Raw genomic sequence first — 24522 nt, forward strand, 5'->3', positions numbered from 1 at the left:
TATGAGTTGACCACGTGCCGGAATTGGTGGCCTTTCTCTTTTGCATTTCGCGACAAGTACGTGCATGCAAACAGACGCTGGCGTTTCTAGGAATAAGAGCTACTCGTGCTACGTTTGTTGTTGTTCAGAGGTGCGTAAAAAAGTATGACAGAGCAGTTGTGCGCAGTTTGAAGGATTGTCGAGCGAGCACATTTCATCGTAGGATGATGAGTCTCAACAAATAAATGAGCAGGAGTTGTTCACAAAAAATAAAGCGATGATGTGGAACACAGAGAAGAACACTGAGGCTTTTTAGCAACCACTTCCCCAGAGTTCCGCAAAATAAGTTTGCTTAAACCAAAGAAGTAGGGCAAACCAGGCTGTTGTGATGGAAGGGAGGGACGTTTACGTCGTGTGATCTTTGAGTAAGTGTCCATCTGTTCTTAATGCAAAATTTTTGTCTCATGCTTTTTGTGTTCATCCTTGTATATGCAAAGTAAAAGCTTAGACCCTTTTGGAGTTTTTCAATTCGTAAAATATTTGTGCATGTGAGTATGGTGAAGGGGAGAGAGAGCTAACAGCTATGCGTAGGGCAGCCTGTAGTCGGATGGTGTTTTTTTTTTTGTTCAGGTTCTTGCGAGTAGGGGGCTACCTCATATCCGAGGCAGCATGTACGCGTGACAATAAGGTATCCTCAGTATGGCAATAATTTTTGTACGCAGGTACCTGTTTCAACTCCACCGCAATCTTCTACGTTCCACCCCCGCCCACCTTTCCCTACCTCTGCCATTCCTGCAATCTCTCTGTCACAGAAAAGCTCATTTTGTATAGTTTTTCCCACTACATCCTTATCCTGCCCCCTTCCCATCCCCTTTACGGTGGGAATACCAGCGATGCTTGATCAACCGGTCCACCCGGGCTGTAAACGGCGCGGTTCCCCGAACTTTCCAGTGCGCGCAATTTATGTGCCTCTATAGTTCTATTCTACGTCTTCCCATCCTATGGAAAGAAGATGTTCCCTATAGTTGTAGGACTATGGATTAGTGCCAACGCTTACTTTTTAAGGTAGCGAAAGACGTGAATTTGAATAACGTAGTTTCGGGTAATTGAAAGTGAAAATGCGGAGGCATATTTTGAGCACTTCCACTTGTCGTATGAGGCATGACCCGGTAGACATGCATCTATGATCTGGAAAGTGTCTGCGCGTATTCAATGGAAATCAGAACAGCGCTAACAAACGAGACATGGAAAGATAACACACGGCGCTATGTCGTCTTTCATTTATTCCTGGTTCCCCGCTCGTAGTATTATGGCGGTGGTGTACATTAAGAGTCGAAACATACACAGTAGGCGGCAGGACGTTTTTTTGTGTTTCGTGCGATCTAATTTTATTGTTTACCAATTTTTCAAGCTTGGATTTTTTAATACAACCTTTTATTTGGTTTTACATAACGTCATCTCGTTTTAACGTGTTTGTTTCCCGCAATCTCGTCATTACGCCTAGAAGGTGGCTTCTTTGCAGTTACACCTGCGAACGAGGGTGCACCCTTTACAGGGGCACACAAAGAGTAACCGCTTCCGTTAGGGCATTTTTCACAGCGACCGCTGTCAATAGCTAAAATTGAGATAATTTTTCCCTGCGTGTATTCGCCAGCCTGTGTGCATCGTCTTGTGCTCATCCCTGTGGCTTCATCGCCGATCACCATGTGCTCGTCGCCGGGCCGTCCTCACCGCAGTTCAGACGCTGCTGAGCACAGATCTGGAACAAAACTTTTCTTAAAAAAAAAAAAAAAAAAAACTTTCGGGTTTTCGGGATTGAAGCTTCAATAGCCGTCGCTCTGACCACAAACCAAAGGCAGGGTCTTTGTCACAAACTTCGCAAATATCCAACGACACATCCATACGCCCTAATTACAATGTTTTTTTTTCGGATTTTTCGGATTTCAACTCTCCGTGACATTGTTCGCAACAAGAAAATCAGCCTCATGGCACAAGATTTGACCAGTTAAACCAGCGCTGATGAAACCTAGCCCAACTGCATGCATCTCTCATGTAGTATCAAGAAACTGCGCAGATTATAATTTCTCCGGCGGGAAAACTACTCCCGCCCCCAAATCCTATGCCTTAACGCTAGGAAGGTAATTCTAACGGATTCCAAGTCGGCCCTACAACTCTTGCAGCTTGGATTTCCAGCAGATAAAATTTGCCAACGCTCCCTGCGTCTTCTTCAGCAGATAAAGGAAAACGGATTTTGCGTTCGCTTTCAGTGGGTCCCTTCCCACGTAGGAGTGTTTGGAAACGAGGCTGCGGACCAGTTGGCTCGTGAAGCGACATCGTGCACTCGTCTTCTGAAGGTGGCTCCAGATGAACGGCGCATTTTAAAAACAATCATACAAGATCATTTCCGCTCTCTTTGGCGACCGCAACATCGACCTTGCGTCACAAAAGGAATGAAGAGGACAGAGGCAGCCTTACTGTTCCGCATCCGGACCAACTCAGCGCGGACACCGGCGTGGCTCCATAAGCTGAACATTATCGCTTCACCTCTGTGTGGAACGTGTGGTGCTACAGGCGACATCGGTCATTTTATTATGGACTGCTGAGAGCATGCGGAGGAGCGGTTAGCTTTGTTTAAAGAACTGCGAAGGATGGCCGCTCCGCATGCCTCTTTGAACGATTTAATTTTCCCGGAAGGCCATTGGATCACGAGGAGGGACATCTTTCGTTTGATCCTGCAATTTTTACGTGTCACAAGCCTCAGCAAGTCATGGTGAATTCCCGCGCATAGCGGTAAAAAGGTGCTGATCGGGTGAGCAATTGCCGGCATACCACGCAAGGCTAGGTTCACCCATCAATAAACATCATCACCACCACCATCAGAAAATTCCACGCCCTGGAGGTTAATATCTTTGCTCACCGCACTATAATACACCTCTTTGGCCTCACACAAATATTTACGCTTCACCGCTTCTGTGGAGAACCCGGGAATATTCCACAAATACTGGGTGACGTCTACCAATACCTACGTTTCATCCGAGCTTTGTAACATAACTATGGCTAGCTGGGGCCTCGGAGGTCAGCTGCACCTCGTCAGAAGGGCTGTCGACGTAACCTGATCTTAAGACATCTTCAGGTCTTCCTTAAGCCCTTTCTGGGTTAAGGTAAAACGTATAACATGTCTCTTTTTCCTTCTATCAAGTCAACTTCCCAAAACATCCAGCCCACGGCACACCAGCTTCGACTCTAAAGCCAAGACGAGTCAACGTGGAAAACTGGGCTTGTTGGTTCATGATTTATGGATTAAAAACCAGCCAAGAAGACGGAGACACAAGGAAAGAAACAGACAAGACGATGCTGGACTAACAACTGAATTTTATGGAGAAAACAAGAACCTCCCCCAACTACAAGCTGCGCATGGGCAGAACTCAACAAGTGATACTTATCGCTTCGTACATGACCAAAGATAAAGTTCGCGACATTTAATAAAATAGAACAACACGCAAACAAGAAAGTATCACAGATTACCCGCCAAGAAAAGAAAATTCCTTGTCAGAAAGGCTCAAAGATGCAACGCTTATGCAGCGCTGCTGTCCCGCAGTCCTACTATAGAAAGCCTCTAAAATCTCACGCTCAAACTTGGTCCGGCCACGTCCTAAGATTGCAATTTTATCAAACATGGGTGTGCAGTGACTATCGCGACAATCGCGACAATCGCGACAATGGGTTGGCTAATGGGCACCGCCTGAAGAGTTCAGAGAAGCACAGTGCTCCCTAGTCCGGTCGTTTATACATCGCCCTGTTTGGCCGATGTATACTTTGCCGCACGTCAAGGGAGTCTGGGACTTTTTCAGACGACTTTCTAGTTCTTTTAAACCTTTCACATGATGACAATCTTGATTCTGTTGCTACTTGAATTTTGGGTTTTTTAATGAATGCTCGGCTGCTTTGCGTTTTACGCACGAACTTCCTTGCGAGGATAGTATTCGGTTTTTGGATCTGCAGTTGTCATTCTGTGCGGATGGCCACGCCTGCTGAATGTACTCGCCGCATACAAAGAAAGCACTCCTTCCGTACTCTGGTTCACATTCTAAGTTAGTGAAGAGAGGGATCGCGTCACTTTGCCTGTCTCATGCCCTAAAGAAAAGCTGCTTCCATACTACTCAGCGCAGTTTTCGTCAACAAGAAAATCGTTTGAAGGAAGCAGGCTACCCTAGCGCGGTCCTGAGTGCGGTTGCCGAGAAAATATTTAAAAAGCTACGTTCGGGCAATTCTGACGCATCTTCGAAACCAGAGATAGATAAGAATAAATTAGAAATGATGCCGTACCTGCACAAAGTGTCGCACAACGTGAAAAAGGTAGCGAAAAGGTGTGGCGTAAACATTCTGTTTTCAGCCCCGCGTAAGCTCTCTGGTTTGTGTTCTCGAGTAGAGCAGGGAGATAAACGGAAAGCCCAGTGCACAACCAGGCACGTCACCAAGTATATTCCGTGCACCACGGGCGTGGTTTATCAGATTCCCTTGACGTGCGGCAAAGTATACATCGGATAAACAGGGCGATGTATAAACGACAGGACTAGGGAGCACTGTGCTTCTCTTAACACTTTAGACGGTGCCCATTTGCCAACCCATTGTCGCGATTGTCGCGATTGTCGCGATAGTCACTGCACACCCATGTTTGATAAAATTGCAATCTTAGGACGTGGCCGGACCAAGTTTGAGCGTGAGATTTTAGAGGCTTTCTATAGTAGGACTGCGGGACAGCAGCGCTGCATAAGCGTTGCATCTTTGAGTCTTTCTGACAAGGAATTTTCTTTTCTTGGCGGGTAATCTGTGATACTTTCTTGTTTGCGTGTTGTTCTATTTTATGCATTGTCGCGAACTTTATCTTTAGTCATGTACGAAACGATAAGTATCACTTCTTGAGTTCTGCCCATGCGCAGCTTGTGGTTGGGGGAGGTTCTTGTTTTCTTCCTAAAATTCAGTTGTTAGTCCAGCATCGGCCTGTCTGTTTCTTTCCTTGTGTCTCCCCGTCTTCTTGGCTGGTTTTTAATCCCAAGACGAGTGTAACGCTCCGGACGAGAAAACACGCTCTGCGGCATCGTGGCGACGTCAGAGGTCGTTATCGCGTAACCGCAAAGCCGAAAGGCAACGCCATCACTCTCCGCACATGACTTGGCGCGGAAACAAGTGAAGCACCAACGATGCGGTCGCTCTGGACAGAGCGCAGAGAGGCTGCGCGGTGCTTTCAGTGACACGTGCATGCAAGCTGCGTGTGCAACGAGGACAAACAGATTGGCGAGAGCGCGCCGAATGGCCTCGTTGAAGACGACGCGCTGCGACAATCTTTTCGGCGCGTATGTAAATGAGGCGAAGCCGACCGGGGTTGTATATCGCTCCGCTGAAAGCGTCGGGACGCGGGAGCACTGCGCAGACCCGTTCGTTGGTGCTTTCTCCACGCTTTGGGGCGGCAATGAAACGGGCTAATGGATTGCCTCGCACTGGAGCTAACTGCTGTTCAGCTTCCAACTTCTCTGTCTGGCTTGCGTGGGCCGGTGCAACTCTGACACTACGCTCGCTTCTTTTCTCGCCGTTCTTTTTCACCGTGTTATTTATTAAACGAGGCTATAGTTCGTAGATTTGGTTAAACAGACTTGGTTGCGTTGGTCTACGCCCCAATTAGACATTTTCCGGGACATTTCCTATTATGATACCCTGGCAATCAGACGTCTGATTTTTAACAGTCGTTTTGAGTTTGGAAAATAAAATACATTCATTTTTCTGTAATGCACACAACAAGCACACGTTGAATATTTAAGTGAAAGATAAATTTAGGTTCAGGAACATTTTATTTAGGCTCTTACTCTTTAATGCCCGGTAGAACCCGAAGCCTTATTCCGTTTAAAGCTATTCTTCAATTACATTGCCGTGAAAACGAAAAAAAATCGCGCCAATCCACCCCGTGAATGTGGTTGGAAAGCAAAGCTGTAAACGGCACCCATAACGATTACTCATGCGACGTCACTTAAAATCACTCACATCGCTCTACAAATAGTAAAACCAGAGAGAAGTGAAATGCACTTAACCGCACCATTTATTACTTCGAAGAGATATTCCTGGTAAGGTTAAATCAATGCATGATGCATGAACGGTGTTTGGTTGAGTTGTATTGGTGTAGCAAGAGAGGAAACTTTTTTTTATAAAATCAAAGTAAGCTCCAACCCGGTGTTAGACGATCTGACTTCTCCGTTTCTGCGCCGCGGACGGAGGCGACGAGACTTGCGGCTGAGAAGGAGGGGAAGAAATACTTCTGTTCAGATTTCTGAACGGCCCAGAGTGCAGCCTTGGGGAGTGATTCCTTCTTCGGTGGGGCCCATATGCAGTCCGCGCGGCCTGTGTTCTGTCCACCCGCTGAAGCTGGGTAGGTAGAGAGGGCCTGGACAGCAGCATCTCCCATTGCTCTTGTTGGGTAGTTGACGGAAAGAGAGGAGGGTGCTCAGGGCTAAAGTCGCACACCCCGATTACGGGGCGGAGTATTCCTACTTCTGAGAAAAATTTACATTCAGCGTCGTAGCGATTCGGATGCATTACGTGAAGACGCGTAGGCTGTGGGAAGGAGCCCGGATTGCATGAGCCGTAGGGTAGTTTGCTGTTCTCTGGAAAGGTCAGGGTAAGGCGAAGGTACGGTTTGTCTCAGAAGGCGATAATGCTGGATTATCTCCCTGGACGTGACAAGCGGGTAACTGTCCTCGTGCAGCTCCATAGCACGGGAGGTAAAAGCGCAGGCTTGTTGGGTGGGCGTATTTGTTGCCCTCCATTGAAGCGTGAGGCGGTGTCCAGATGAGGTGAATGGAACTGTTTGGGGAGTGGTTTTTCAGCACGCACAGTGCAGGTCAGGACAGCCAACCCGACTGGTAATTCCAGTAGGCTTGCTGGGAATCGGTGACTACCCTCCGAATCCCTGGTTGAGTGAGAGCCAAGGTGATGGCTGCCTTTTCTGCTGCCGTCATTTGTTGGGTCCTAAGCGAGGTACACGCAAGGAGGTTGGTTCTGGAGGTAGCCACGATGATGGCGTGTTGCTGCCCTCGATGTTAGAAGTCTGTGTAGATAACTGCATGAGCCCCACCGAGGGTGGTGTTTAGCGCTTGAGCCCGTGCTTTTCGTTGACCCTCGTCATGTGAGGGGTTCATATTTCTAAACAAAGGGAGCATCTTTAGTTTTAGTCGCGAAGAGTCTGGGAGTACGTCAAGCGGAGTGACATTCTGGGCTGCCCAGCCAATCTGGTGAAGCATGCGGTTACCCACCGCAGTTCTGAGTCAGACCTTCTGGTTAGAAAGATGGCCTTCTATCAGCTCTTCCACCGTGTTGTGGAGCCCGTGCTAAGCAGCCTCAGTGTGGACGCACTCATGAGAAGACCAATGGCCTGCTCAACCGCCTTTCTAATCATTATATAAAGTATCTCTATGTCTTCCTCGTCGAGAAGAAGATAGGGGTTTGTCGTAAGTAACTCTCGAGAGGACAAAAGCTTCAATTAATCGAAAGGTACCGGATTCTTTTAGGCCTCGCTTCATGGTGGCAACTTGCCTGATCATGTGTATGATTAGGTTAATGCTGTTTTTGAGGCGCTGCAAGGAGACGTCACTCTTGGTGTTGGCCTGGAAATGTAGGCCCAGGATCTTGATGCTGGGGTTTGGAGTGATGGCCTGGTCATCAAGGGGTATTTGAATGTATTCGTTGATTTGGCGTGAGGGCGGACGACAAGGAGCTGTGATTTTTTACGTGAACACTGGAGGCCACAGGCTTTAGCACATTGGCGTACTAAAAGTGAGATTCCATGGATTGGTGTGAGCTTCCTTTAATTTTTGTAACTCTTAGCACATGAGCAAGGTGCGCACAGGGCCGCTAGACGGGCGTGAGTGGTCGTGTAACGCTTTCACGTGGCATTCAGCGAGACGGCAGGGGGTAAACCCGTAGATGTGCTTGGTCAGTACACCATTTGTCTTCCCGTGTTCGCGTGGGCTCGTAGCTGAATCGGTAAGACAACGGGCTCTCGCTTTGTTAGTTTATTAATTCCAGGTTCGATTCCCGCCGGTGCCAGTAAATTCTTTTATTTGTTCGCTGGAGTTTTCTGGTGACACCAACGGTCGCGAAAGAACCCTTGGGGGGTAGAGGTAGAAAGCTTTGCTTTAAAAAAAAATACCGCGTAGCGCTAGTGCCGTGCACATCAACGCAGTGGAACCAATAGAAGAACTGTGTGCTGATATATGGTGGGTGTTTGACTGTTGCGCTTTCAGCGCCCAACGTGACTGTTCTGCGTGCAACCAGAAGAAAGAAATTTTCTCAAGTCAAGAATCGAAATCAAGAGCTAGATAATGATTAAGGGGATGACTCAAGGCTTCAACTTAGATTGGACGATTGGAACATGCTTCTTCTGAAGTTATTTTTTGGCTACAATATTTTTAGTTTCATCCTGGGCCTGAGTTTCGTCTTTGGACTTTAAGAATATATACTGACACACACTATGGCGTTTCCTGCCATCTCAAATTATACTTCATCATTTCTTGTGACAAACAACACACTAAAAACGTAATTATAACCTCCACGGCTGGTGAGCTGGTGCTTTTAAAATCCAAAGTTTCAGGAAAGTGGACATTCATTACATTTCGAGCCTTTTCGATGTGTTCAATGGTTTCCGGAAGCAAATCGCAGTACACACAGACCTTCTCCTGTTGTGAGCATTTGCCTAAGTATTTTCTTTTGCGTCACTTATTACTTGGATGTCGTCCTTTCAGTTTTGAAGATTTTTGTTTGATCACCCCCGTCTTTGAGGCGTAGCTTGTCGGGAACTGTGGCATGTGTTCATGTACTGCTTTTTTATTTTGCTTGAACGCTGTCCCGTGCTTCAACTGATCATGTTTTGTAAATATCTTTTTTTGTCTTTGCGTATAAACTTGGGCATTTTGTTTTCTACGCTGGTACCATTGAATGCTTGTCGAAAAAGCGCCACTACTTTCGTCACAGACAATCGGCAGACAGCCCATTCATCGGTTGTATACCTCACTTGTTGCAACTGTGATATATGTGAACTAGATTTTCCTCACAAATATTTCCCCCTTACTGTAGCAAAAATGCATGAAGAAATTCGGGGACATTACGCTGCTAAAAGAAATTTTTCTTGTGTGCAGTTCATATATACCTATATATGCATACTTAAGGGTGCAACCAATATGTTCTCTGAATGGAATGTGAGCCTTGAAGCTGCTTTTGGCAACGCCAAATCATCAACACCGAGAACAACAAAGTGCCATTGTTATAAATGAACTGCAAGGATAAGCGCCCCTTACAGAGACAAGAAATTCAAGAGCCGAACTATGGAAAAGGGGGTTGATTACCTACGAAGCTATTTCGGTTTCATTTGGGTTTAAGGACAGCGAAGGCCTTCTGATGGGATGTGAATGTGAAAGCATGAATGCCCATTTGAACGACGGAGGTGCCTTGCTTCCGCCTCGCGTTGTCGAAGGGCTCTGCAGTCTTTCCCCTTGAGACACTTTATTTTGCGGTTCTCCTGAACGCTTTCGAATGGCTTCGTTCTGTCTCCTACGCTTTGCGCCGCTGCTCGTGTATACTGCCGTGTAATAAGGAAGTTGATGACGATGGTAAATTTCGCTGCCTGTCTTTCGTTCTTTAATTCAATAATAGGCACTTTGACATAAATTAGAGTATGTTACAAATACAGTTGGCTCTCGTTTCGCGGAGGAGGGCCAGAAGGTTATAGTGGCGGGGTCCCCTGAGCCACCGCTGTAGGTCAGGAGGTCTTTCAAGATGGAGGCCCGTTCCTTGGATGTGTAGGGTTCTCGGTGTTTCGAGTGAAGAGCAAGTCCATTACAGATGATTCATATCAGCTTGTTCGGCAGGAGCTGTGCAGAAGAATCAAGTTTCGGCGAACAGCACATGCTAGCGGGGAGACCACGCTCCAGTCACCGCAGGAGAGAGGGCCGCCCCAACCCGAAGTTACGCGACAAGACCTCCTCCCAGCGAGCAAGTCTTTTCGGGCTCACTTGGCTCTGTTAATTCGCCCTTTTTTACATGTACGGTGTACTAGCTTAGACGGCAACCTGTCGCAAATTCCGAGGTCAAGTTCGCGCTATGGAATGCCTCGTGCCATCAAACCGCGCCCCGTATCGCTACCACGATTTCGGCACGCGAACGTTTTCCAGCTTGAATACTTCAGTTCCTGACATTGCACGCGAGTCGCGAGGCCTGCATTCAGGAGCTGGAAATAAACAGCTTCACTGCAAAATGACCACGCTTTAAAGGGAGCTGTTTGGTTCAGTAGCATAAGCTTACATCCCCCAATCGCTCGCGAACGTACTATACGGAAGACAGCAACGTTTCTCTGGTCTAGAACGCTCCCGGGACGCACGCGCTGAAAGAAAAGTGCAGAAGTGTGGCGTACGGTCCCAGTGGCTGGCGCGGCGTTAAAAGAGCGCGAGAGTAGATTCTCGCCGGGACCGATTAGCGCTGGCCCCGGAGCTAAACCCGCTGTGCGAGTAATGGACTGCGCAGCACGAGGCGGCCGCCACGCAGGCGCCGGCCCGAAGGAGTGCTGCTCTTTGAGCGCTATTTGTATACACGACGCCGGGAGACCGTCAGGGGTGTTGGGACAGGAGGGTGGAAAATTGAGAGTTATCGCCGCGAACATCAGACGGGTCTCGTTTGTTCTTCTCTATCTCGCATAAACGTTGGTAACGGCTTGATATATGCACAACATTAGATGTTTCATCACCCTGCGTAGCGCCAGAACTTACAGTAATTCACATCCATCTAGTGACGCGTTTATTTTCAGCATGCTTAGTTTCTGCTGACGGGTTTGAACCGCAGTGAAACATGGCGGTACATGGCGGTACACTAATGCCTTACTTCAGTGTTTCACCGCGGAAAAGAAGGGTTGTTGTTCCTTTTTTGGGAAATAAACCTACACCGAATATGACACAAGAAGATGCCTAAAAATTTTACGCATAGCACAAAGCGCTTGGTTCTGTGTCGTTTTTGACCTTCGCCTTGTATCATCTTTAGAAGCGCTTTATTCTACAAACACGAGCGTCTCGTACGGATGAAAACATTTAACTACTATAAGTGACATTTTCGCAGTGGACCAAGTGAAAATTTAGTTTCACTGTAGACCGGGTTATTTGCGATGCCTACAAACCCGAATGACAGGCGTTCGTAACTTTAGCGTTTGCTGATTCATCTCGCTTCCTAATAGTCGCCCACGATTCCCTGTTCGCACGCTCTTCACTGCGTGTTCACTGTTGCCCGAGAGTGAGTTATTTTAAATTTCCCGCCCGGCCATTGAGAGTGTTTCCAGCAGGAGTGGTGGGTGCATAAAACGCAGCGAGGAGGCAGCTTCCTATTTCTAAGGCGAATCATACGCCGGCAACACAGGCACGTGTAAGAAGATGCGTGCTTCATCAAAATTTAACTTGGTCAGAGAAGTGAGCAATTGCTTGCTTCGGCAATTCACCATTCTCGTATATGGGCCCCCAATGACCTACCTGCGCTTGTTTTATTTAGTCATGTGCGTTCGTTTTTGCATTCTTTATCCGTTTTTTCTTTGTCGAGGACACGCGTGTGTACAAATTCCTTGGCCGCAACAAACAAATGTTACCTATAAGTCAGCGCTATGTGGGTTCAAGTTTTCTTTACCTCCAGGCGTTTATCTTAAAGGTACATGGCATCAGCTGTCGAAAACAAAGTTCCGGGTTAGCCCAGTGTTCGTGTAATTAATACCGACTATATTTAACCGATTGACGGACGGGCCTTACCCAAACGACTGACTTTCACTACCGAGCCCAAAATACTGGGTCTGGAGAATCGAAATTATTAAGTTACATTCCATCTATAACGTATAGTCTCGCTAAGGCTGAAGATTTAGAAACTGTGAACTGAAGTTAAGCACCTTAAAGTTTTTTAAATGTGTTTTCAAGATCTGTTACTATTTCTTAGGTCCGTGATGTAATCGCATTAGTTTCCGATTAATAAAATATTCGGCATAGCAGCGTCCAAAACCATTTTCATAATTTTTAAGAATTTAACATTTTACGAGGTTAGATGTCTCTCTCTCTCTATCTCACATTATCTCTCGATCTTTCTCCCTCTCCCTCACCATATCTCCTCTATCTCTCTCTTTATCTCCCTATCTCTCTATCTTTTTTACGTAAATGGAGGGCGACGTAGCGCCAGACACGGCATTTTTTCATCGTAAGGCCGGTGGACGTATCTTTAATAGAGTGCTTATAGTACAGTCGGATGGCGCCGTAACCTTGTTTTCACAACTTACATAATGTCTTTTGGGCCCTTATTGTCACATTGCTTTTTTTGCGTTAAAACATTATTCCTACAAATGCCTGAAACGAATACCGGATCTTTGAATTCCACTCTTGACGCGATTGAGCTAATAACGCCTGCAAAAACACCTTGCAAGACCTATCTTGGACATTAAAGTTATAGAATTAGTTTTAAGACCCAAAGATTGCACTGGCCATTTGGGAATCGCTGGCAGTGTTGTGATGACGTACAATTGGGAGGACCCCTGCTACCCCAAGCTTTGTGTTGGCATTTTTTCGGGCCTGAAACAGCGCAGAGCGGAAGCTCGCTTGATATTTTTGAGTGCGTGGTCGCTTAAGTTCCTAACCCCGTATTTTGAACTAATGTTACCGCCTGCCCAAAAGTCATTCCGTACCAATCCCGGGATTCTATTACGCGTAGTTGTCACCCCACGATGTCACCTCGTTTTTTGGCTGCACCAACACGTCCAAATACAGCTTTGATCAAAACATACTATAAAAAATTACTCCCACCTCCCCTCGCGGGAACCCCTATGTAGATGCGACGCATAGGGGGTTCCGTTGTTGTTTCCGTTAGGTTGATTCTCCCATCGCGTGAAACGTGCCGTGAACCCCCTGCCGCAGCTATGACGCAACGTGGCGCGGCTATGACGCAACACAATCCAACACAATCCACTTTAATCCAATCCAATCCAATTCAATCCAATCCAAATCCAATCCAATCCAATCCAATCCATTCCATTCCATTCCATTCCATTCCATTCCAATCCAATCCAATCCAATCCAATCCAAGCCAAGCCAAGCCAAGCCAAGCCAAACCAAGCCAATCCAATCGAATCCAATTCAATGCCCCTCGCGAGAGAGTGTTCGCTGTCGGAGAGGAGAGGGGGTGAGCGGCGGAGAGGGCAGCTCGCGCGGCGAGGAGAATGGGGGAGGGGTGGGGACGGACAACGACAACGCCGTATGGAGGGACAAGGCGAGTGAATGAGATGCCGTCGCATCTAAAATGAAACGCTCTCTCCGGCTCGACCGACTCTCTCACATTAAATAAATGATAACACCGCTGAGAATACATTTTCGTACACAACTTTTGGTTTGCACACACCTGCACCATCCCAGCTCCGAATTACGACGGAAATGTAAGTATACCCTAAGTCTGAACCTATTCAGGCAATACATAATTTAAACACCGCAGATAAGCTGGCATACCTTTTAAAACCGCTCCAAAACATCGTTTCAAAGTCGTTTGAAATTTTTCATTCATAACGCTTCTTGGTTTAGGTATGCGTTAATTATCGAATCAGAATACATTTTCTTCCTTTCACACCGAGGCCAAATGTTCTTATTTTTCTAATTCGCTTTCGCTCTTGAATTTATGGTATTACTTATTGCAGGCTGTGATGCCATTTATGAACCCGGCTCCATGCATTCAAAGGACGAAGAACCGCTTCTGGGTTGCATCAAATTTATGTTTTTAAAGAAGCGAGCACATACTTCAGGGACGACCTTACTTGCGATTTATTACAAGAGTTTGCGGCGCACGCAATATTACTACTGCAGAAATAGCAGAGAAAAACGCTGAGCCGTTGTTTACGACATCCTCAGCGAAGCAGCTTTGTTGCAACGCCTCGAATCGAGTCGGCGGGGAAGAATATCGGCGTACTTGCCGTTAATATTTCACGAGCGCATGACGTCTTCGAGGCACGCCCCTACTCCTCTCGCAACATATCGCTGTAGAGGCGACCTCGCTACCGTGATAGCAGTGTTTTACCGCAATAAAGGAGAAGCGTTTGCCATCGAAACGACGCAGGGATTGCCACGCTGGCCAGAAGTGAGAAACAAACCATGTCGATAAGTAATGGGAACTTTAGGGTAGAGTGAGAGTGTGATTACTTTGTTTCAGCGCCGAATGCATTATTTTTCTTCACCTGGCAGCTGCAGGTTCGATTCAAGTTTGTGGAGCGTCACGTGGGAAAGCATAAAATACATTTTGAAGGCGTTTAAAACTTTTTTTTTTGATACACAAAATTTGTAATTCACCTCGAAGTGTTTAAAGGGACCCTGAAACACTTTCGATAAACGCTTTCACTCTTTCCTTCGAGTCTGGAAGCTCTGCGAAAGCTATAGTTATCAACAGCATGGAGCGGCACTGCGTAATTTGCTCATCGCACCAGATACCCCTTCCGTTTCTGCTTTGTTTTTGTGCCTTTATTTTGAAGGTTGCTATTGAAAAGCGTTCATTGCTGCAACTGAAGGAAAACCGGCCAACAGCCACTGCATGGCCTTAATGACGTAATTCGAACGGTCACAGAACGTCAAGATCGGGAAAGAGAGAAACATCTTTTGAGCGAGTTTCCAAGTTAACTGATGGGCTTGAAGCAGTAATTTTTAGCTGATGTAGTTTGTGGCCCCTAATCTAAGTACTGGGTGTGTTGAGTGACTACGTTCTGCAAGCATTTAAGATTACAAATAAAGTTGAACAAAGTTTTGCAGGGTCCCGTTAAACGTATTTGCTACGATTCGTACATTACACTGAAACTTGGATATGGCGCTGTGGTACGGGATTCGTGTACTAAAAAAATATCGGCAATTGCAAAAGATTCAGAAGAAAGCTGTTAGGATTATTTTTTTCAAAATTTGGGCTCACAGATTCCCCTTCTGAAATATTGATTGCCAATAAAATTCCTTAACTTGAGTTCAGAAGACAAACTGCGTCTCGATTTCATCTGCTAACTTAATAACCATGAATTGGCTATCGATCCCTCCCTGTATATATCCATCCTGACTACAATACACACGCGGCACCTAGTAGTTGAGGAAATGCATTAAAATATTGTCGAATATAATTGATTTCCCCCCCTTGCTAAGTAAGAAATCAGTTTTGTACAAATATTAATTATATAATTGATATTTGTGCAAAGATGCTGCTGGAAAAGGCTGCTTGATTAAACTAGGAAGTTCTATCAGTTGAAACTAGTCTTTCGATATCCTGTTGAGTTTTTTCTATTGAAACCTTACTGACTTTTATTGAGTGCACTCATTAGAAGTATCAACGTAGGAGCATAAAACTAACCTACCAGTCTTATTCTTACAGAATTGCGCAGATGCGGTGGGTGGCGCTGAAAAAAAAACAGCCCTTCAAAGGTATGTTTCTGCCTGACGAGTTTGTTAATTGGTTCTCAAAATAGTTTCAATAGACTGGTGTCAATAGGTTTTGTGTTGCGTTTTCTCAATACAAATCATTTGGACTTTCTGATGACATATCTCAAGAGCCAACTGAGTTTGAATGAAGTTTCTATTGACTCAATAAAAACTCAAAACTAGATTGAAACTCAAAATCCATTTTTGTAAGGACACCATTAAACATTGCTAACAGCGTGCCATGCGAAGGCGTATTCAACATTTTATTTTTTTCTCCTACAGTGACTGAATAAATTCCCTCACTGGGCCATACCCAGCAAACTGTATGACCCCGTGTTTTTTTTTGTTTGTGTCTTGGTATTGGTGATTTCAATGCAATGCCCGCTGTTCAGTTTCCCGGTATTGCTCTTTTATTGTTTTATGATATTCAAGTGCCCGCTCTGCCGGGACAACACCTGTGGTCTGCGGTATTTATGAAATTCAAATAAATAATAAAATACAGGGACAGCGCAGCAGAGGAAGGAGGGGAACGGGCATGCAGCGACCCCACGTTAGGCCGTTAGGCCACGTTAGGCCTAACGCACGCGCACTCGCACGCGCACGCGCACACACAAATAAACCGTTGCACCTTCAGGTTAGACGGTCGAATTTTATCTCATGAACAATATTCTGCGTTCCAGAATGACGTAGATCACATGGAAACGCTGCAGTGATTCCCTGATCGTCACGCAAGCGTACTTTCAATTTTTAAATTTCATTGATTATTGCGCGGGGCGAGTATGACGCCAAATAACCGAATCGGCAGAAAGTATTGATACTATCAACTTCCTTTTCTCCCTTGCTGTTCACTGGCCGCAAAAAGCCTCGTATCGCGGCAGAAACAATCGCACCGCTTTCTCCAAGCCACCAGGGAGCTCCTTGAAACCCGCGATGCGCGCATGCTGGCATATTGAATCGGCGTGTTGCATATGCATGCGAGGCGGCAGGCTTATCTCTTTCATCATAGTTTTGGCATGCCCGGCCATTATTTCCACCACGCGCGCCAGGGAGATCCCTAAGTATATACGGCCTGGCCGTGGAAAATGACTCGGTCGCGATTAAATGGAGGCCGAGGCGGTGGACTGATGGCGTGACCGCCATAGTACCCTGAGTCAGCGGAACTATTTTCGGTCGACGTAGGTTGGCGGGAGGTGCGGGGGAGACATGGGGCAGGGGCAACGTTGCCGGTGGTGGCGGCCAGCTTTTCCGGGGTGGCGCGGCAGCATCGCGCACTGTCACGCGATTCGCTGCACGGGGAAGTCCGCACCCGCCATTTTCTGTGTGCTCATTCCGCAGAGCTCTCGAGTATGTTATAGGATAGCTTCTATGTGGCTCCACTACTGACCCCGATGGCTTGTTTGACAGGTATCTGTAAAGTGCCCGTGAACGCGCCTTTAAAAATAAGATTCATTGTTCACAGTGATTGCATAGTATTGGACGATGAATCTCACGTTGAAAGTGACAAAAAAGATAGGATAAAAACATGTCAGTGCACCCTGAAGTTTTTACACCAGGTTTCCGAGGATTCCAAAATTTAAGAGATGGCTACGGAGGTTGCCTCTCTAAACAGACGGAAAAATCGTGAGAAAGGCGGTGACATTACCTATTGTATCTGCGTTCTTCTAGCTGTCTCTGACTTCCACACCAGTTGTCGGCCGTATGTGGGGGGAATGTCGCAGCGAGAAAAGTTTTCAGCGCCAAGAAAGCTGAATGCAAAAGGCCAGTGCTCTCCTCATATTCTGTTCAGTCATACCTTTACAGGTTACCAACTGTTGCGTATGCAAGAAAAGATGAAGTTAGATTATTTCAGGGGGCCTGAAATCGCGGATGACGGGGCCATAACTGACATCACGCTGAACAGGGTGCAATCGCATATAGTTTTTGGGTGCCACTTTACAGGTTTGCGGACACTGCGTTATAGTGAGACGGGTGTAGTTCTGCTCTTAGGCCCATCTGCATATATGAATGGCGTTTTTGTGCCGCCACAGACTATTTAGTAACTTGCCTAAGCTCGCCGGCGAAGGCAGTGTTAATTAGAATAAATCAGTAAAAGAAAACACTAACAGTGGTACTGGTCGTGCTGATTCACTGTCAGCCTTTTTAGCAGCGGGATTTGAGCCAAGTCCCTGAGACAGGAATGAACTAAGGAAAACTAATCATCGAAATGCATAAGAAAAACTTTGTCAGTAATTACTCACATCCCGGTGGTAAAATGTCACAGTCTTTTCAGTGTTATTGATGTGATTATAGACTACGATAATACAAATCTTTCGTGAAGCAGGACGGGAAGCTTACACGTTCTTATGAATACGCTCCACCTGAACCAACTGAAAAGAAAAACGGGCGGACGTTCAGGAACCTCCAGAAACAATTGCATTCCTAAAGTACACACACAGTTGTTCTAAAGGTAGCCAATCACCAGCATGTATTATAATTTGCTTAGTAAAGCAGGTGGATGTTCTACGTGGAAATGCGAAAAAAAAAAAGCTTGGGAAGTTGAGGAGACAAATGAAGATTGTCACGGATGAGAACGGCGTTTCACTTGTACCAATAACTCTGGTTTATCTACACCCCGTTTTTTACTTTGTTTTATTTCCTAGTTATTAGAAGGACAAATGCACTAGCTGGAATTCCCCAGAATTGGTATCGTTATCGGGACTATTTGTTGATCACTCTCTCTCCTTGACAATGCAAATGTCCGCCACATCACACACAAATCGTATGCAGAGATATCGAAAAGTCAATGGTATACCGCGATTCAAGCGTGCCTTCTTTGAACATGTGGAGGAACAAATGGAAAACAACATGCCGCATCATCTGACCCCGATCATAATAATTCTAATGTGCTGAATAAACTTCCGCCTTAGGTTTAAGGTGATGAAAATGGGTTCAATGAACTCAAAAATTGCTGTCTTCGGCTGACAAAAACTGCTTCTCGTGTAATAGTTGGCTTGAGTTGGGACCGTGTTTATTGTATTTCACCAAGAGACAAGGAGGAAGAAACAAAGAACGCACCCGAGGCCGTTTTTTCCGGAAACACCTTCAGTAGCGGACCTTGCGTTTTGTTCTGGCAACCTTCACGCATTTTGTTCGCAATGACGTTCTTGCATTTATTTTTCCCGCTTTCTGTTCATATCGGTCTTTGCAATTGTTGTGTTGTGGCTCTGATTTTGGGCCAAAATGCGTCGCTCTAAGGTTCAATTCTTAGACAGTGTATGGAAGTTGTGTTTAGCCGCTTACGGTAAACCAGGGTTAGGACTTGCGTAAGGCAAAATTTAAACCGTTTATTCAACATTTGTCACGCCAAAAGGGCTACAGAGAAAGCACACTCACTAACTTGCATGCGCAAAACATACATTTCTGCACCCGCTCTGCGATATTGCCAAAAACGCTTATGTTCAGTTTCACCCGACTGCACCCTCACATCGCATTACACTGAATGACAGATTTCATGACTTGTCGGGACTTGGATAACTGAATGCTTTGTGACGACACACATTTCGATAAGGGGCATTCGTCAAAGCAGGAAGAATAGCGGCACAGGTGGATATCAATGGCAGGTATATCAGTGAATATCAGCGGCTGGATATCGATGGCGCCGGAGTCACGACATCGGTTCACGTAGTCTCAGCTTACACGAAACAGCTGCAAACTTGTATAGTTAGCGGTTTAGACGTACGTATTTCGAAACACTACCAGACTCACTTCCTCCTTTTAAATTTCCAAAGGTGTCAATTCTTTCGAGGAATTGGATGCACAGTAACGTTTAATCTAGCCTGGACCAGAAAATTCTGCATATGGGACTTGTACACGCATTTTGATTGCACACGTTTTTCTTCCGTGTGAAAGCATAACTGTTGCTCGGCTTCGGTGCGGCCTGCAACTTGGTCACGACGGTCAGTAATAGCAGTGTGGTCTTACAACCGCAAGCGGCATGCCCTGGATTTAGGCCCCCAGCGATAAGAATTTGGATGAACGAGATTTGTTGCCAAGAACGCCAATATAAAACATTTGAATCCAGGTGCACAGATCCACAACAGTCTGGGTACAGAGCTCTTACTATTCAAAGAAACTTTGCTCTGAACACAATACGCGTACACGTGTAACGAGGTTATGCAACTGATTTGTTTTTGCGGTTGTCACTGAATTTTCTGAAGTTGCGTAGTTCTATACGAACTATAACAAAAATGCTCGCATGAGCCCATGTTTCCTCTAGCATGTCCATTTGTTGATTCCTTCGTTTCTTGTACGCTGAGAACGGTTAAATTGACGACGCAATTATGGAGCCTGCGCGTGCAATGATAGCCGTGCATGGGCCGCAAAGGAGCACGAGGTAACTGCTAACCAGTTCGCTTTACGCCTTTAACCTTTACTCCTGCAATACTACATTAAGAAAATATAAAAAGCTATTCAACCTAAAAAGCAAATTTTGAAAAAGAAGAAAAGAAGAAGGTTCTACGAGAGGCTTGAGAGGTCCACCCGTTATGCGCACTCTGCCGATGAACCCAAACCCAAGAAAAGGGAGAAAGGTTATGTTTTGATCAGAAAGATTTGGGGGTTATTCATGTAATTGTTGGTGTAGTGGGTTGTTTTCGATTGTGACACAGCATGCACGAGCTTCCTGGATTCCAGGCTTTCAACGCGTAAAAGAGGATAGCGCTCTTTACTGCGTAAAGTTATTGTATAGTATGTACAACGTTACTTTAGCACACCGCGCGAATTCGATGCGGTTCAAAGCAATATTCCTCGTTCTTATATGACGCCAGTCAGGGGGGCTGGAACGCTACGAGATGATTCAGCACACGGTGCAGTAGCACGGGTGTTTCAAACACCCTTGTTACTGTCACGATGCTGTCACTAATAACTGAATTTGGAGCAATTAAACAGCCTAGTAGAGGACGACTTGTGTTGTTCAGTGTCCGACCTTACGGAAAAAAATTAAAGCCATACCACTCAACGTGAAAGCTGTCGATAGTGCAGAGCAATGATCCGCCATAATGGACTGTGGCACCGTTATTTGCTCATTGCTACCATCCATCACGCTTTTCGCCTCCCTGTCTCACTTGATGAATTGTTTGTCCATTGCAATTCAAGTTTCCCGCCTACGCAATGCTCTCGCGCCCCTTGCCTGGAACAGCACGAGCGGGAGTTATGTTCTTTTTGTGCTTGCTTTCATCTCGCGCGTGCTGGTGCCTTACTGTGCCGCTCTTTACGCATCATTTCTTTCTTCCGGCGCCCTTTTCTAGCGCTTACTATCGGAAAAACCAACCCAACAAGCATTCTTAACTAAATGAAAGCGGGAACTGCTGGTTAAGTACATATATACTGCCTCAAATGTACCTGCAGTTTTCTTTGCACTAATTAACGGGGGCATGTATGTCCAGTGCTGGCGATTCGAGGAGTTTAGGATAGTTCTGCTCATGTAAACATTCTTTTCGTCTATTCTATTAACTTTTGGCCGGAAGTCTGAATCGAGAGACAAATGGGTATCTTTTCGAAGCTCTGGTTTGAGTGCATGACACCACGTGGCTCTGTTTGGGTCTGTTACGCCGCGTGACTACGGTGGCTATATAGCGAAACAGCGGACGAGCTACGACGATAAGCCGGGCTCCTAAAGTGCTCTGCACTTAAAGGGACCTTAATAAAAAGTTCTTATGATGCCGCCTGACGGAGCTATGGTGGTTAACTTTGAAAAGACTTACAAATTTTAAGGCTGGTTGGTGTAAGGTTATCAAATGACGTTCTGGTCCAGGGGCGTCTCATATCCGGTGGCCACGGAATAAATATATTTACGTTCGCGCTTTTTTTTACATTACTGTCAGGTACGTAACAAGACCAACTACTGCAAAAGATACCTACCACCGCCCCGCCGCTTTGGAGTTTTTTAAGTGCAGAGCACTTGATGGGCTCGCCTTGTCGCGTAGCTCGCTTCCAAGAAGAGCCACACGGCGTTCCGTCGTCGCAGCGTAACCCAGAGGCTTCGAAAGCCAAGTGGTTTAAATAGCCATAAGCGTTCGAAACTCCTGAACCGCTGGCGCTTGTCATACATCTCCCCGTCGTTGTTTAGCGCAAAGAAAACTGTAGGTACATTTGAGGCAAAATATACGTGATTAACCGGCAGCGCTCACGTTCATTTAGTTAGGAACGCTCGTTGGGTTGGTTTTTACGATAGTAAGAGAAAAAAGTGGAAGTGCAATGCCGGCACGTGCGGGAAGAAAAGCAAGCTCAAAAAGAACAGAACTCCCGCTGGCGCATTTTCAGGCAGGGGGCGCGCGAGCACTGTGAAGGCGGGAAATTTGAAATCTATTGGGTAGTAGCAGTGAGCGGATAACGGCGCTACAGCCCATTATGGTTAATCACTGCTCTACACTTCCGACAGCTTTCACATTAAGTTAAACGGCTTTAATTTTTTTAGATCCCCAGTTTCCCTAAGCTTTTATGCCTTTAAATGGTGCTTCTCTGCATTCAAATAGTTGTTGAGGCGAAGCTCGTCTGTCTTTGAAAAATCGAATGGAACAAATGCGCTTTCACGATGAACCTTTATTTTTAAACGAAACATTGGCGGAGTATTTACTTCATGGAGTCTTAAAAGTACCTTTGGAGTCGATTATTTTTCTATTTTGTTCTTGTTGGGCGGGACTTGCAGTTATGGCAACGTTACAACCCGAATTATAGGGAAGAACTTACAGGAGGCGGCTGATCAAAGTAGTTTGCCTAAAATAATTATTCGCGCATTGGGGCATAAGCTTTTTCACTGGTATAAAATAACATGGAAGAGCTTTATCAGCGCTCGGTATGGCGGCAAGCATGACAGCCAGGAAAGTTTGCAAAGGCTGAGGAATGATGAGTTGGCAGGATAATTTACACTTGGCGCACCGGGAGAATGACGGTGTAAAGAATTAACCATTGCGAACAAAATTATGAGGACCCAAACGAACACGCACACAGACAAGATACCACAGTGGTTAGAAGGCTTGAGCGAAATCCTGGGATGATGACCTCCGGAGTAAAAAGCATTTCCATCGGCTGATTCCCCCGACGGCGAGAGTTGCACACAGCACTGAGCCTCTTGTTGCACCAAACAAGATGGTTATCCAGTAGTTGGAAAGAGAGAGCAGAAATTGCAGAGTAGTCGATTTGTAGCTGTCAAGTGTTTAACGAAGCTGACAGGCCGCCTAAGCGTAACAGAAGCGTAGCTCGAGGCAGGGCGAGAAGGGCAAGACAGCACGTGTTCTTCGCTGTCGCCCACTATGCGACGAATGTCCCAGCCGAAACTTTTCTGGCCCGCATCTCGGACCACGGCGGGAGCAGCCGGGGGACGACGGCGGAGCGGCGGGAGGGAGACATGGAAGCCAGCGGCGGGAACGGAGCGCGCGCCTCCCTTCGCTACTACCTGCGAGCCATTTTCTTCCCCTCGTTCCTTCGCTCATCGCTTCTTCTCGCCTGCCGTCACCGCGACACCGACGCCAGGAGAGACGCTGCGACTTCTCCGTCGCGGCTGGCTCCACCTTCATCACTCCTCGGACCACGACGTCAGCGGCTGTCTCGCCCAATGACAGGGCCGCGTTGACTGCAGCCCCGGTTCCGCCCCCGGTCCCGCGACCCCTCCTTTCCCAATCAAACGGCCACCTCCTCGCCGCGTCGCGCAACGCCGTTGCCCCCCACCCCCCCTGCCGAACGCCGACGTCGCGGGAAAAAGAGCTCGCTGCCGCCACCACCGGCGGCGCCGACGTTGCGCATCCGTCCTCCCTCTACATTTTACCGTGCTTCCCGAATTCCCTTTCTCCGCCGGCCTCCCCTTTCCCGTCTCCTCGATCGCTTCCCTCGCGCGCCGCTCCTGTCTTCCTTGGCTCCCCTTCCTCCCGACCTCCTCTCCCCCGCCTCCTCCTGACTGCGAGCGGCTCTTTTCAGATCGACTCCGGTCGCGCTGTCTTCGGTCCGCCGGCGCCGTCCGAACGGCCGAGCACGAGACGCGCGCGGCTCCCGAAGCGCCGCTGCCGCCTTTTCGCGCTGTCCCGTGCCACACGCGAAAAAGTACGGCCGAGAAACACGAGGCGTACCAGGGGACAGCAGTGCAGCCGCCAATGTGGTACCCGGCCGCCGGACCGGGTGGCAGCGCCGGCAGCCCGCACCAGTAGACCAGGCCAGACTGGACGGGTGGGAGGACGACCGGAGACCAGGCGTCGTCGTCAATGAGAGGTTCGACGCGCCTAGAAGACCTCTGAGCCACCAAGGAGGAGGCGGGTGGTGGCGAAGGCGGCGGCGGCGGACTTAGCCTCTTTTCTGTTGCGGTGCGCCAGCGTCGTACGACATTCGGAGTGTCACTGCAGAAACTTGACTCGTATATCGACTGCGAAACAAGGAAAGGAAAAAGAAAGAATTGCCGTGGGTCCGGAGTGACTGTTAGGAAGGTATCACGAGTTCTTTTTTCTGGCAAATTGCTCGGCTAGCAGAAAGAGAGAAGAAACATGCCGCTCGGTGTAGGAAAAGGAACCCTCTTCGATCAAGGAATGAATGGACCTGGGTGAGTGAACTGCATTTTCACAGTTTATCTTCCCCTTATGTTCATTCATGCGTCAAAGGAACGAGGGGTTGAATCGTTCAATATTTTGTCGAAGGATCTATACGATCATTCGAACGAAGGGGCTTAACTACGAGGTATTAATGGCAACTTCCCTGAGTCGTTTCTGAAGCACTTAATCACAGATACCGAGATGTTCTTGCCAACAACGAGAACGTCTAAATTCCTCGGGATGCACTTGTATAACTCTTGTGTAGCAGGAAATGCTTATACTGACATTTATACTCAGTCCTCCAGCCGGAATACCGATAAAACTGTCCTTGGTGGCTCTGAGCGTGGGATCATTTGTTGCTTTCAGGAGCTATTTGGCAACGCACCTCTTTTGTCCTGAGCCCTACTGAGGGTAAAATCATTCCTATTTGACAACACGAATAATTTCCAATTGTATCTGCACTTCACCAGAGAAAGCACTGAAAAACAAAAACCGGAGCCAGAGCC

The 24522-nt window shown here is 46.9% G+C and overlaps 2 protein-coding genes across 3 annotated transcripts in view; both read left to right on the forward strand.

The window, feature by feature from the left end:
• The window catches only part of LOC144174532 (uncharacterized), a 598699-nt gene that overhangs the window by 293402 nt on the left and 280775 nt on the right, over window positions 1-24522 (forward strand). The gene's annotated exons all lie outside the window — the stretch shown is intronic.
• Window positions 1-24522, forward strand: part of LOC144174529 (vesicular glutamate transporter 1-like) — a 299050-nt gene that overhangs the window by 50608 nt on the left and 223920 nt on the right. The window contains exon 1 of one of the 2 annotated variants that reach the window (XM_077703277.1): window positions 23417-24027. The exons of the other annotated variant lie outside the window; for it this stretch is intronic. Coding sequence (XP_077559403.1) covers window positions 23972-24027 — 56 coding nt within the window. The 5' untranslated portion in view covers window positions 23417-23971. Of the gene's footprint in view, window positions 1-23416; window positions 24028-24522 lie in introns of those variants that run through there. 2 annotated transcript variants of the gene reach the window in all.

This window comes from Haemaphysalis longicornis, unplaced genomic scaffold (assembly GCF_048455015.1).
Source record: "Haemaphysalis longicornis isolate Haplotype H1 unplaced genomic scaffold, Haemaphysalis longicornis Haplotype H1 scaffold_3, whole genome shotgun sequence".
NCBI classification, from domain to species: Eukaryota; Metazoa; Arthropoda; class Arachnida; order Ixodida; family Ixodidae; genus Haemaphysalis; species Haemaphysalis longicornis.